Source organism: Cervus canadensis, chromosome 2 (assembly GCF_019320065.1).
Source record: "Cervus canadensis isolate Bull #8, Minnesota chromosome 2, ASM1932006v1, whole genome shotgun sequence".
Lineage (NCBI taxonomy): Eukaryota > Metazoa > Chordata > Mammalia > Artiodactyla > Cervidae > Cervus > Cervus canadensis.
Genome location: NC_057387.1, coordinates 101552087 through 101564945, shown reverse-complemented (window position 1 = coordinate 101564945; position 12859 = coordinate 101552087). Strand labels below are relative to the sequence as shown.

General features: G+C 41.4%; 1 protein-coding gene across 1 annotated transcript; it reads left to right on the top strand.

The window, feature by feature from the left end:
* The first annotated feature begins 411 nt into the window (after positions 1 to 411).
* On the top strand, positions 412 to 12377 carry AKIRIN1 (akirin 1). Its single transcript, XM_043461833.1, has 5 exons — positions 412 to 765; positions 4900 to 5040; positions 7144 to 7278; positions 8601 to 8672; positions 9342 to 12377. The coding sequence occupies exons 1-5, from the start codon at positions 546 to 548 to the stop codon at positions 9350 to 9352; spliced, it is 579 nt and encodes a 192-aa protein (XP_043317768.1). The 5' UTR covers positions 412 to 545; the 3' UTR covers positions 9353 to 12377.
* Positions 12378 to 12859: the final 482 nt, after the last annotated feature.

Sequence of the window (12859 nt, the reverse complement as noted above, 5' to 3'; positions counted from 1 at the left end):
GCAATGTCCTTGTAGAACTTTTAGTATAACTGTCTCTCTTATCACTGGGACTGGAGCAGCTTGGGTGGAATGAGGTAACCGGACCGGAAGACACAGACCCCCAAAGCCTCTGGACAGGCCCCTCCAGGCTCTCCCTTCCCCCAATTTCCATTCGCGCAGGTGCGAAAACCTAAAGGGCCACCCGGGCGCTTCGGCTCTGGAAGATGGGGGGAGGATGGACCCTGGGAGGGGTAGAAGCGGAGGTGGGGGCCTTCCCGAGGTTGCTTGGTGACCAAACTCTCCGCCCAGATCGTTCCATTTCCTCAGTAGGGGGCGCCGCGGGCCAGAACGTTGCTGACGGACCTCCCAGAGCGGCCCTCTTCCGGATTCCCCCCTCCGCTGGGTGGTGGCGCGGGCCCATGACGTCACAGGAGGCGGGGCCAGCGCTGCTGCCGGGTGCTGGAGGCGCCATTGGCGCCGGCTTGGCTTGCGAGCTCCGCTGAGGAGCGGGAGGTTGGGTCTCAGTTACAACCGCGTCGGCTCCTGGTCCCTGGTCTTTCAGCGGCATGGCGTGCGGGGCGACATTGAAGCGGCCCATGGAGTTCGAGGCGGCGCTGCTGAGCCCTGGCTCTCCGAAGCGGCGGCGCTGCGCCCCTCTGTCTGGCCCCACTCCGGGCCTCAGGCCCCCGGACGCCGAACCGCCGCCGCTGCTTCAGACGCAGACCCCACCGCCGACTCTGCAGCAGCCCGCCCCGCCCGGCAGCGAGCGGCGCCTTCCAACTCCGGGTAACCAACGCTGCGGGCTTGGCAGGAAGCCAGGCCCAGGCATTTTGGGGGGTGGGGAGGGGTGGGGTGGGGGTGGAAGAAGATCATGAAGGCTAGGCTAGTTCACTTACGGACCCCTTCTTTGCCGTGAGAAAAGGGAACAGGGGTGCCGCTGGGCCTTGTCGCTTCCGGGGATGGAAGACATCCGGGAGGGGTAGTAGGGCCACAGAGTCGGTTTTCGGTTTTCCTGGAGCTGGGGAGCCTTGAGGGGTGGGCAGCGGGAGCAAGATGGAAATAGCCCCGGCCGCTCGGAACCCTCCCAGACCTCGGAGCCTCTCCTTTCTCCGCTGCCCTCCCCTGTACTGAGCCGCCCTGCAGATCCAGTGGGCCATGGAGAATTGGATTCTGCTCACGAACCTGGCCTTGAGGGTGTGGGGGTTGGGGGCGGGTTACTGGGAAGGGGCCTGAGAACGTGCTGTGAAGCACTGTGCTGGGACTTGTAGGGAGACCTGATTTCCAGAAGTCTTTAGGGATCTCAGGCCGCCCTCGAAGTCGTGGAATCCGATTTCAACCTGTTTCTAAGAGACTGGCCATGTTCTTTTATTGTATGGCTATTGTCTTGCACCATATTTGGCTTGAAATCGGTAGATCGTTAGCTAGAATTTGAGAATCCTTCAACGTACAGAGGCTCCGGAAGCAGAAATTCAATTATCCGTAACAGAGATTCTCTTTCAATGAGGCATTCCACACAGGCCAGGGAAAGACGAGAACTGGTGTGACAATAAAGTTAAAAAAAGAAAGAAAAAAACTCAGCTTCTAATCACAGCGCAAGAATAGATAGAGGGAAAGGTGCATCAGAATGAATATTTAGCAGTTTTAAAGGGCTCCCGGAAATGGGGGGCGGGGAGGGTGGCTCACAACTGGACTTTGGCAACTCATTTATTTCATTGTGTTTTTCTATTCCTCAAGCGTTAGCAAAACCTTGAGGTTGCCTTAAAATCTCTCTTTTCTTACGCCTTTCAGTTACCAGTGTCTTTAGCCATTATTTTCTCCCCACTCTGCATAGTGCATATCCACAATGCAGGTTTGAGGCCCCTCATCCTCTCACACCAAGATCCCAGCGGTAGCCAGCCAGGCTCTTAGGCACTGTGTCCTTTACTCACGTTCATCTCACCTCTCCTGTTATCTTGGTATTAAAAGGATTTATATGCTATAGCCATTTCTTGCCTGGTCAGTCTTTTATACATTTTCCCCCAAAACTATGCCTTTGCTTTTTTCCCCCCAGCCCCACTTGGCTGTACCTTATCCTTGACTTCCATCATGATGATTTCACCTGTTTGCTAATAAATACAATTATTTCTTCAAGTCTTCCACCCTTACCTGACTAACCCTGCCCCATAAGGAACTCTATTCTAATTGTCTGATCACTTAATGTTGCAAGGCCTTGTGTACTGAATGAAATAATGTTTGCAAAAGCAGGGGATGTAGATACCCTCTTGAAAAGATATATTTTTCTTCCACTGCTAAAGATACCCAAGGTTAGTCACATAATCTTTCTGGATCGCTCTTCTGCAAAATAGAATTAATACTTGGCTCACCGATCTTGATGGATTTTATGTAAATTTTTTATTTCTTACAGTACTACCATCAGATTAATTCTGTGTAGTTTTCAAAATAGCAAATGCTTAGTAAGTAATTGCTGAATGTATTTGGAAGCCTAAATATGGCAGAGTGCTATACTGGGGTCCCTGGGGTTTTTTTTAATCATAAAATTTAATTTTTGCATGGATTTCTTGGTCATTTTATGTGAAAGCATTTTATTTAAAATACTCATTTGTAAAGATTGATCAGTTATGTTTCTTAATGCTTATTGGAATATGATTCTGACATGGAAGAACCAATATGATTTGTTGCTTTGGCTTAAGTGGAAGATGCCTTATGGATTAAAATGGAAGAATGAGGGAAAAAATATTAGTTGCTATACAAAAGGAATAAAGCCAACTAATAGAAGAGTGAATTTAAAAATCTGACTTCATTTTAAAATATCCTAGTTAACTCAAAAGTTCTCTGAGAAATAGTCAAACTGTTCTTACTGAACTTAAAAAAAAAAGGTGGGGGGGTATGTGTTATAGCACTTTTTATGGAAGGAGCCTATAAAATTAAGTCTTTTGTATTGTTTAAAGAAACTAGGTGGATACCAGGCATGGAAGCGGCTTGCTGACCTCCAGATGTTTGTAAACATGGATTGAGTTTAGATGTAAAACAGTTAATTAATAATTGATCATGACTTGAGGCTTGGAGAATAACTTCCAGAAAGAGATAACATTTTAGCTGGGTCTTGAGTAATGTTAGGGGGAGAGACAACCTCAGATCAAGCAAAGGAAAAGTGTTAGAGCAAAGGCCAGAAAACCCACAGGTTAAAGAAAGGATAGTTTAAGGCAACTGGATTGTAGTGGGAGATGGAACTGGAAAAATAATTTGGGGCCAAGTCTTGGAAGGCAAGGGATACCGTGTTCAAGAGTTTGAATTTGGTCTGTGGCAACCAGAAGCCATTGTAGAATTTTGAAGATGGGCTTAGTTTGGTATAACCTGGAAGTACAATCTCAAATAATAACGGGAGGCAAGAATTTAAATTATTAACCACTGTTAATTTTTTTTTAAATGTCTTTTCCTGTTTTATGTGCCCTTCTTGGGAAGAAAATCACAAATACTTCTTTTTATCCTGTGCATACCATGTTTGGACTCTTGGACTTGCCAGTCCTTCTGCCAGCCTTAATGTTGTATCTTTCCATTTGTTCACTTTGTTATACAGGAGGCGGTTAGAAGTTTATCAAAGACCTTCTGTTCTCACGAGCATTGTCCTCATACTTGTCCTCTCTTGTTTCAAGTCTTTGCAGTTCCTTACGTCCTTGTATTGATTCTGGCAAGTATGTGCTTGGAGAATAATACATTTTGAAGATGAAGCAGAGACTTCATAAATTCAGGGATCTAAAACATGAACTTCATAGTATTCTAAAAGGAAAGGTTTGCTAATCCTACATTGTTCCAGTGTTCAGGCTGAGAATTCTGGAGTTGAGCTATGTGTGGAGCTACATTGAGCTCATGTCAGACTGTATCATCACTTCTGGCATTATTAATGTCTTTGTTGTAGATGCTTACAACTTTTTGGGTAGACATTTAACATTCGTTTTGAAGTACTAGGCTACTAATCCTGAATGATTTCCCAGGGTCATAGTCACAAAGGTAGGAAGGAAACAATGGCATTATTAGCAATTACCCCTGGTTTAAAAAATATATGGTTATAGCAAGTATAAGAATAATGTAAGTAGGGGAGTGATACAGCTTCCTGGTTTTTGTTTTTTATGAGGAAGCTCTGTTATCTGGAAAGTGAATACATGTTTTACTACCCCCCGCCTTGTAGGGGGGTAAAAAAAACACACACCAGAAAACTTGAAAACCACATCCTTTCAGATTCTGTATTGTCTCTGGGAGAGGCCTTAAGGGTGGTTAGTGATTTGTGTGTTTTGGACTCCCTTTAATAGCATTAGCAAATTGATTTATTACCTACAGAATAGTAATCTGAATCCTACCAAATACTGCCTCTTAAAGGATCAGAAAATTTATTGCTAAGCTCTGACCACCCGTTCCAAGCAATAATGTCAGATCTTCTCTTGGTCAGTATCCACGCTGTGAACCTAATGATTTCTGCTGTCCCCTTCCCCGAAGATCTTAAATCCCAAACAGGACAAGAGTTTCATTGTTAGAAGCCCTTGGGTAGTAAGAGACTCCTAATTCCCTGGTTTGTGAAATTGCAACTCAACAGAGATCAAAAATAGCTCTTTATTAGGTGAAGGATGGCTTTGTTTGTTTATTTGTTGCTGTAAGTTGTCCTAGTTAATCCTACAGCAAACCGCAGATCTGGTCATCATTGTCATAGGAAAAGAAGCAAAGGGAACTATTAATATCTGGGTGGTTTATGCCAAAATAGCTGCTACCGTATGTAATTATTGAAGCAGTGGCAATAAGAGGAAGCTATAGGAGGAGTGCTTTATCTGGTATAAACATTTTTCTTGTTAATATAACATGGAAAGAGGGACAGGAAGCGTGAAGAAGTAACAATAAAGTGCATGCTCAAGTGTGTTTCTTTTTTATTAGAGCAAATTTTTCAGAACATAAAACAAGAATATAGTCGTTATCAGAGGTGGAGACATTTAGAAGTTGTTCTTAATCAGAGTGAAGCTTGTACTTCGGAAAGTCAGCCTCACTCCTCAACACTCGCAGCACCTAGTTCTCCAGGTAAGCATGTTTTAGTGTGCATAATCCATTTAAGACTTTGTAATCGGTAATTAAAATGGTTTCCTAAGCCAGAATTTATTTCATCTAAGTAATAAAATTGGTAAAGTGTATACATTATATTACTACTTATAAATACTTTTAAAACCATAGTCATGAAATTGCAAAAGAACTTACTTAGATTGATTTGATTGACCTTCCTTCAATCCAGTTCAAGAGTACCCTTTGTAACTGTAGCATCTTGTACCATAGCCAGTAGCCACATGTAGCTGTTTAATTTTAAATTATTTAACATTTAATAAAATTTTAGTTTCTCAACTGCTGTAGCCATATTTCAAATACTTAACAGCCACCTGTGACTGTTGTATTAGACAGCACTATAGAACATTTCCGTTATTGGAGAAAGTTATGTGACAGCATTGCTGTATAACATCGACAGGTGGTCAGAGAGGATGTGCTCAAAAATAGCATCTCAGGGTTGGAGGGAACCTTCATGGTCACATAGTTCAGCCATGAGTCCCTGCAAGTCGTCAGCAGGCCAGGGCTCAAACATCACCACTGGTAGAGTTAAAAATTGCCTTGATTAAAATTAGTCTCCTGCTAGAACACAGATTAATGTTAGCCAGGAGGTAGGGAGAGTGGGGAATCAGGACAAATTGTTTAATGGGTAAGGGGTGTTACTTGGAGTGGTGGAAATATTTTGAAATTAGATAGAGGTGGTGGTTGTACATTATGACTATACTAAATGCCACTGAATTGTTCAGTTTTAAAATGGTTCATTTTATGTGAATTTCACATCAAATAATTTTTATTTAAATTGTCTTCTTACAACCCAGAGGTCTTGGCTCTCAGACAACACCCTTTCCAATATGTGTGTGTTCTTGCACATACATGAGTGATAGATCTTTCAGTGATCGTAACTAGCAAGTCTCCTTAATATTCTCTTGGGATTTTAGTAATATAATTTTGAAGTAATACAATATTATGAGTAGGGAAACAATTATAAGTAATTTAACTGGTTTATAGACTATGAGGGCTCAAGAAACAGATTTCAGGCTGAGCTTTGAGGAAAATTCAGAACTGGGGCAGAGCCGCTGCTGGTTTTATCATGATCAGGAAGCCAATTTCCATCTGGCATCCCAGTGGAAATTTTGGTTTCCAGCTGCAATCTTACGAACATTTGATTTTCCTCAACCTAGTTTCAAAAGGGATCAAAGATGAGATGTGTAGTGTCTAATTGTCTCTTTCCTTCATACGTCAGTGACTTAACAGTTTTTTATATTGGGCAGGTCAGCTGTTTCTTATCAGAATCACCTGCGTAACTTAAACAATCCCCAAGCCCTTTTACCCCAGAATTAAATCAATATGTATCTTTTTTGTTATTGTTTATTCTACAGATAATTATGATGTACCACCATGATTACACATAGGTGTAGCTGATCTCCAAAGATCAGGGTAGCTCTTATGTGTGTTGTGCTCTGCTTCGTTGCTCATTGCAACCCCATGGACTGTGGGGTTCTCCAGGCAGGAATACTGGAGTGGGTTGCCATGCCCTCCCCTCCTGGGAAATCTTTCGAACCCAGGTTTCCCACATTGCAGGCAGATTCTTCACCACCTGAGCCACCAGGGAAGCCCAAGAATACTGGAGTGGGTAGCCTATCCCTTCTCCAGGGTATCTTCCCTACCTAGGAATCAAACCGGGCTCTCCTGCATTGTGGGCGGATTCTTTACCAGCTGAGTTACCAGGGACGCCCAGCTCTCACACTATGCATCTGTTTTCTCTAGTCCAGTCTTTACATCAGCTTTAACCTTTTTGTTCTTCACCAGGTGAGCATTGTGTATGGGCTCAGATTGTTAATGGCATCAGAACCAATTTTCTCTGTGCAGATAAGCTAGCACACTTGAACACACTGTCTTCCTACTAAACTTGCTATGTAGAATGAATGTCAGAAACACAATTTTATGAAACTATTCCATGTATTGTAAAGTAGTGGAAATTACTATTTTTAAAAACAATTTTTATATTCTAGGACTCTTTGCTTAGTTACCAATTCAGAACTCTACAGCTGGAATGTGTTATGTAAACTAGATTTGTCGTTTGGCCAGGTTCCTCCTGGATGAAAAAGGACCAGCCCACCTTTACCCTCCGACAAGTTGGAATAATATGTGAGCGTCTCTTAAAAGACTATGAAGATAAAATTCGGGAGGAATATGAGCAAATCCTCAATACTAAACTAGCAGGTAGGCTGACGCAGTGGCTATGACCATCGTTAATAGGATTCACTAAGGATTAATCCCGGTTAAGTAAGTGGTAACTTAGAAAAAGCATGAAACAATACCAGAGAGTTTAATGAATTTTAAGTATTAAGTTACTCTTCTTGATTACACTCTTTTAGATTCTAAGCATTTTATTTATACATTGTATGGAAGGACTTTTATTTACATTTTTGAAACAAGATAAGCCAGGCTTTTCTTTCAAGAGTTTTCCATATGAATAAAGGCATTGAGAAGGTTATTTGGACTAGCTGGTGGGTAGACAGGTGGGTTGGGATCATGCTAACCTCCCAGCAGGTGGTTGGGAAGAGTATAGTCAACATATTCAGACTTCTGGTGGGAGTCCCTTTGTGGATGTGGGAAGTCAGACGTCCTGTGATTTAGAGGTACTTTAATGTCTGGAAAGCACCGCTCAGGCTAGAACAGAGTGATTAGTGATGGCACAAGTAAAGCCTTTTGTAAAAGGAAGGGATCTAAATCAAGAATAGAAAGTAGTACCTATTTAGTGAGAGAGGATGATGTGATCAGAGAGGTTTTTAGGCAACAACTTCTTCCCATAACATTACTGTTTTCTCGCGTGGTGGCCCACATAACAGAATGTCAATAGGTTGGCTTTAAATTGAGAACTGTTCACTTAACGGAGTTAAATGAATTTCTTTAAAGCAGAACCTCTTTGATCCTTTAATACACTAATGGTGTATATTATAAGAAGAAGCTATAGTATGTCATTCCCCTCTTCTGCCCCCACTCCAAAATTGTTTGGACTTCTTTGTTCACGGATGTCAGACTGCCTTGTCTTTCTACTGAGTTTCTCTTTCTCTTCAGAAGGTAATTTCTGTGGAGCAGTCTATAGTTGGGTACTGTGGAATTTTCTCCTAGCTTTCTAGCCATTCCACCTCAATCACTCAATGTGTATGTTGACATTTATAGCAAAGATAAAGTGCAGAAAAGAGCTTCAAACTTCATGTTCTATAGGAGATACATTAAAATTTGCTGACTAATAGTAGTACGCACAGCTGCTTGTCTTGGGGAGCCATTAGCAGGAGATGGAATTATGGCAGGGGTGAGATTATTAGGAAAATGTTAGAGATGATCAGTGACCAAACCTAGAAGCTAGGGATTTGGCTCTGGGATCTAAGAAAAAGGAATAGATCTCAGAGTGACCATTATAAGGAGGACCTAAGAGTGGGTAGTGTTAAATGGGAAGCTATACGTGATTCTGACACTTGATTCTTGAAAAACTGTGGGAGAGTTTCTGGGGATAGTATATACTGTCTTTCCCCTCACAGAACAATATGAATCTTTTGTGAAATTCACACATGATCAGATTATGCGACGATATGGGACAAGGCCAACAAGCTGTAAGTATTGCCAAGTTTTTCATTGACTTTTTCAACTTCCAAGAGCAAGATTTTGACACTGAGTACTTTGTCTCTTGGGAGCAAAAAGCCCCGTGAAGTAAAATAATAGATGACATTTAAAGAATACTTATATGTTCAGCACTGTGCGGAACCTTTTAAATCCTCCCAAAGTTTATTTAATCCATAATTCCCCTGTGAGGGAGAAACTACGACTTGTCCCATTTTAAAGGTAAGAGTGTTTAAAGAAGTTAAATAATTTGTCCAAGCTCATATCGCTAGTGGTTCAGCCAGGATTAAAACCCAGGTAGTCTGACTTCAGTGCCAGTTTATTACCTGACTTCCCTCAGAAAGGTAGTTTCAGCTGTTAATTTATGAAAATTGAGTCCTTAAGCCAGCTTATCAAGTGTGTGGTCAGAATTTCTTAATTCTAAAGATCTTGTCACTGCTAGTTGCTCAAAACATATATTATAAATAGCTATATATGTAAACTGAGTTTAAGTTCTTAAGAAAGAACTATCTTTCTTAAATTCTTGTGAATTTAGGACCTCTTGAATGGTGATCCGTATCCTCCATACTGTTTATCACATTCACCATTAGTTAATATTAAAAAAGCATGACCCTATATTTTTAGTATTCTTAACTCTTTTGTTTTTTATTCCTAATTTATAGATGTGTCCTGAAACTTTCTTGCATATCTGGGTACCAGGTTTGACCTCAAGAGATGGCTGCTGTACACTTTTTGCAACTGGTTTGATATCACATTTCAGCTCCAACTTTGCATCCTGAGAACACTTAAATGTTTCTGCAGGTCCATTTTATACAACTTGAAAGACCTTAAAACTTTCTGGTTGCCACAAGCATATCTTTCTTTTCTGCTCATCGAATAAACAGCTGTGCCCTACTGTGATAGATTTTTCAAACAAAAACACCTGGAGCCGCAGTTTAGCAAAAATATGCCCTCAGTGGCACTCAACAAGTGGAGTTTCCCCAAGCACAGTTCTGTAAGAAGTGTGTGTGAGAGTGTGTGTATATGTGTGTATGTGTATTTTAAGTTATTATTTGTATTGTGCAAATTTCTTTGATCTTGGGGATTCTGGCTGTGAATTTGATGCACGACAATTATGGTTAAAAACATTTGCTTGGTCTACAGAAGATCATTAATGTTTTGTGACCATATAAGTTGTAACAGTGGATTGTTTTATGTGTAGGTATTGTTAAATACAGGGACTGTTTCCAGGCACAGAATATGAATCATAAGTTAGGATGGACATTAGATGTGATGATGATGACATAGCAAAGGTCTGTGGTCCTAAGGTCTACAAATGTGTGGTGAGGAACTAGAACAAACTGGAGACAGGCCTTTTGACATCTGATTCTGCCTCGCCGTGTTAGAACGTTACTTTGACTCCAAGCCTTAAAAACCCACGTGGAGTCTGTGCTCACCTCATTCACACGGGAGCTCCCTGGACACTGAACCTCTCAGAAGGAAAAAGTCTCCTCTGGAACAAGAGCATCAGGGTTTGATTGGGAGCATAACAAAGGTGGGCGCGGGCTGGGACAGGCCCCAGAGGCACTGCTGCTTGGGAGGAGCCACTTCACCTTTGTATCAGTTATTAAAAATAGAATTTGGATCCTTTGGTCAGGTTCCCCCAAATTCTTGTAAGAGATGTCCATGTTCAACTGCTTAAGCTTTGTTTTGGCAACCCCTGCCCAAAGTTGCTTACAGACTGTTCTTCACCTTATTTCCAAGGCTGAGGAATAGAAAGTAGCCTCTGTTTTGAGGAGGTAGAAGTTAAGTATACATTTATTTTTTACTGTGACTTGTTCAGGACCACATTTTACAAAATGCCTTGTTTCCTTTATTATTGTTTCTGGAAAGGAAAGTTCTATTAAGATTGTTTTAGTTTGACATAGACTAGTTTTTTTAATTAAGGCTTATTTTGGGGAAGAAAACAAAACTTGAGTTTAATTCAAACATATGCCAGTACCTTCCAAAGTAAGGTAATATTCAGAGACAGTTGTCCTGATCATATGGCTTAGAAAAATTTCTGGAATATTCACATTTGAAGATTCCTTATTAATGAATGTCTTTGACTTAAATCTAACCAAAACAACAACATTATTCTTTGTACATTTTCATTATATAGTGTTAATAAGCTTAGTTGCAAACAAATAAAATACTTAAGCTATTTGTTTACCTTGCCTTCTTAATACTGTGATATGTTTATTAATTCAAATAATTTATGTGAGGCTGCTATAACTAAATCTCCATTTCAACGTTACATTTAAGATTTAAAGACTTTTTAAAGTCCAGAAGTGATCTTTTAATTATTAAAGAATTATTTTGACTTCATATTTGAAGGGTAATGTGTTTCATCTCTTCTTTGTCCAGGGTAGTCACTTCTTCCTGGAAGAGAAGAATAGCAGTGGCTGTAATGAGAGTGGCCTTACAGTGGGATAGTCACAGCAAGACAAGGGGAGGGCAGCTGTGGGGGCATCAGACATCCTGAAGGATGGACCAGGACTGGGGCATGCGGCTTCTCTGAAGCCTTTTTGATACAGCGTCAGTGTGATGTGCTAGCTCACTGCCGCTGGTGTCAGCCCCATTCCTACTAAATGGCTTCTGGGTGGGAAATAGAGTAGGTCTCTGTAAGGAAGAAGATGACACCCTCTCACTGCACCCAGTATTGTTAGGCTGTTGTATCACATGGTTACCCTTTGGGGCCACAGGGTGTAAGACCACACCACCATGACTGGGTTTTGGGATCTTCTCAAAAGGGCCTAGACTTGTTTGTTTAGTGTTTTATGCAGAGAAAAGACAAATCCTAGATCAGAAAATGGGGGTGTGTAAGGTGATCCTTAGGCAAGTGAAAGTTTTTTCTCTAGAACTTGATTGCTAGGGCTTTGAACTTAGGGGCAATTCCCAGGTAGGGAAGTGTCTTTGGCTCATGGAAGTAGGTCAAGGCCAAGGGAAGAAGTCATCCTACAGAGACCTGTAAGGATGGGCCAGGACCTGTGGTCTCAGAAGAGCTGTGTATAGTGAACTAGTTTAAAAATTTTTAATTCCATTATCTTTCAGTAAAGTCTTCCTCTTAAGGGGAAGGAAGGGAGTAAGTGTCCAGGCATACCTAGGTCAGAGGAGTACAGGGGAGATCAAAGTTTGTTAGGCAGTGATAATTGTTAGGAGTTCCCAAGGAGAAGACTATCAGGAGACATAAGAACTTGGGCCAGCCTTCCCCACGTGGTGAGTCTTCTCTGTCCAGCAGGGAGGATTGCCTGGTTAGTGTAGTCGTTAACAGGAGTGGTCTTTGGATGTTTGTAGCCCTAGAGTTTAGTCTGCTCTGCCACTAATTTGCTATGTGAGCCTTGCCAAGCTACTGAACTTGACGAGCCATAGTTTCCTTGTCTGTAAAATGAGGGTTAATTGTATGTACATCATTGGGGTTTGTTTTCAAATGTGAGATTACATTTTCCATGTAAAGTATTTAGCACAGTTTGGGACATAGAATATACACTTGAAAATGTTACAGCAGGTTTCTTTACAGTGGTCTTCTTCAGATCTGAAGACCAAAACCCTTTCTTTCTGCATTGGTGATTCTCAACTTCCAGAATGAATAGCCCCTTGTTAACATCAAATCTACATTCTCTTAGAATTTGTACTTTCTAAGTGTTTGACTGAAAAATAAAAGATGAATGACAACTGAATTCAGTGATGCCTTTCAGTGAATCTGTATTTTGTTGCTCACTTAGGGATCAGCAAACTGGCCTGTTTTTTGTAAATAAAGTTACATTGGAACACTGCCACACCTATTTGTTTGCATCTGTGGCTGCTTTCACATCGCAACTCCAGAGCCAGAGACAGTATGGTCCACAGAGTGAAAATACTCTTTGGCCCTTTATAGAAAAGTGTGTGGGTTCCTGCACTGTAGCATTAATAGACATTTTAGAAAGCTTACAAACAAGGCAAATTTGGTGCATCGTGGATGGGAGAGTCACACCTCAGGTTAAGGTATGATGAAAAATTCCTCTGTTACCAAGGTAAACTGAATACTGTTAGGAGCGATGGCTTCTGTGCTGCCCTGGTGAGTCTCTCCTTGAAAAGGCCTTCAGAGTATGTGTGGTCTGGGCTTTGAATAAGGTTGATACCTTCAGCGAAAAAAGATGCAGGTTTACCTAGGAAAAAATCT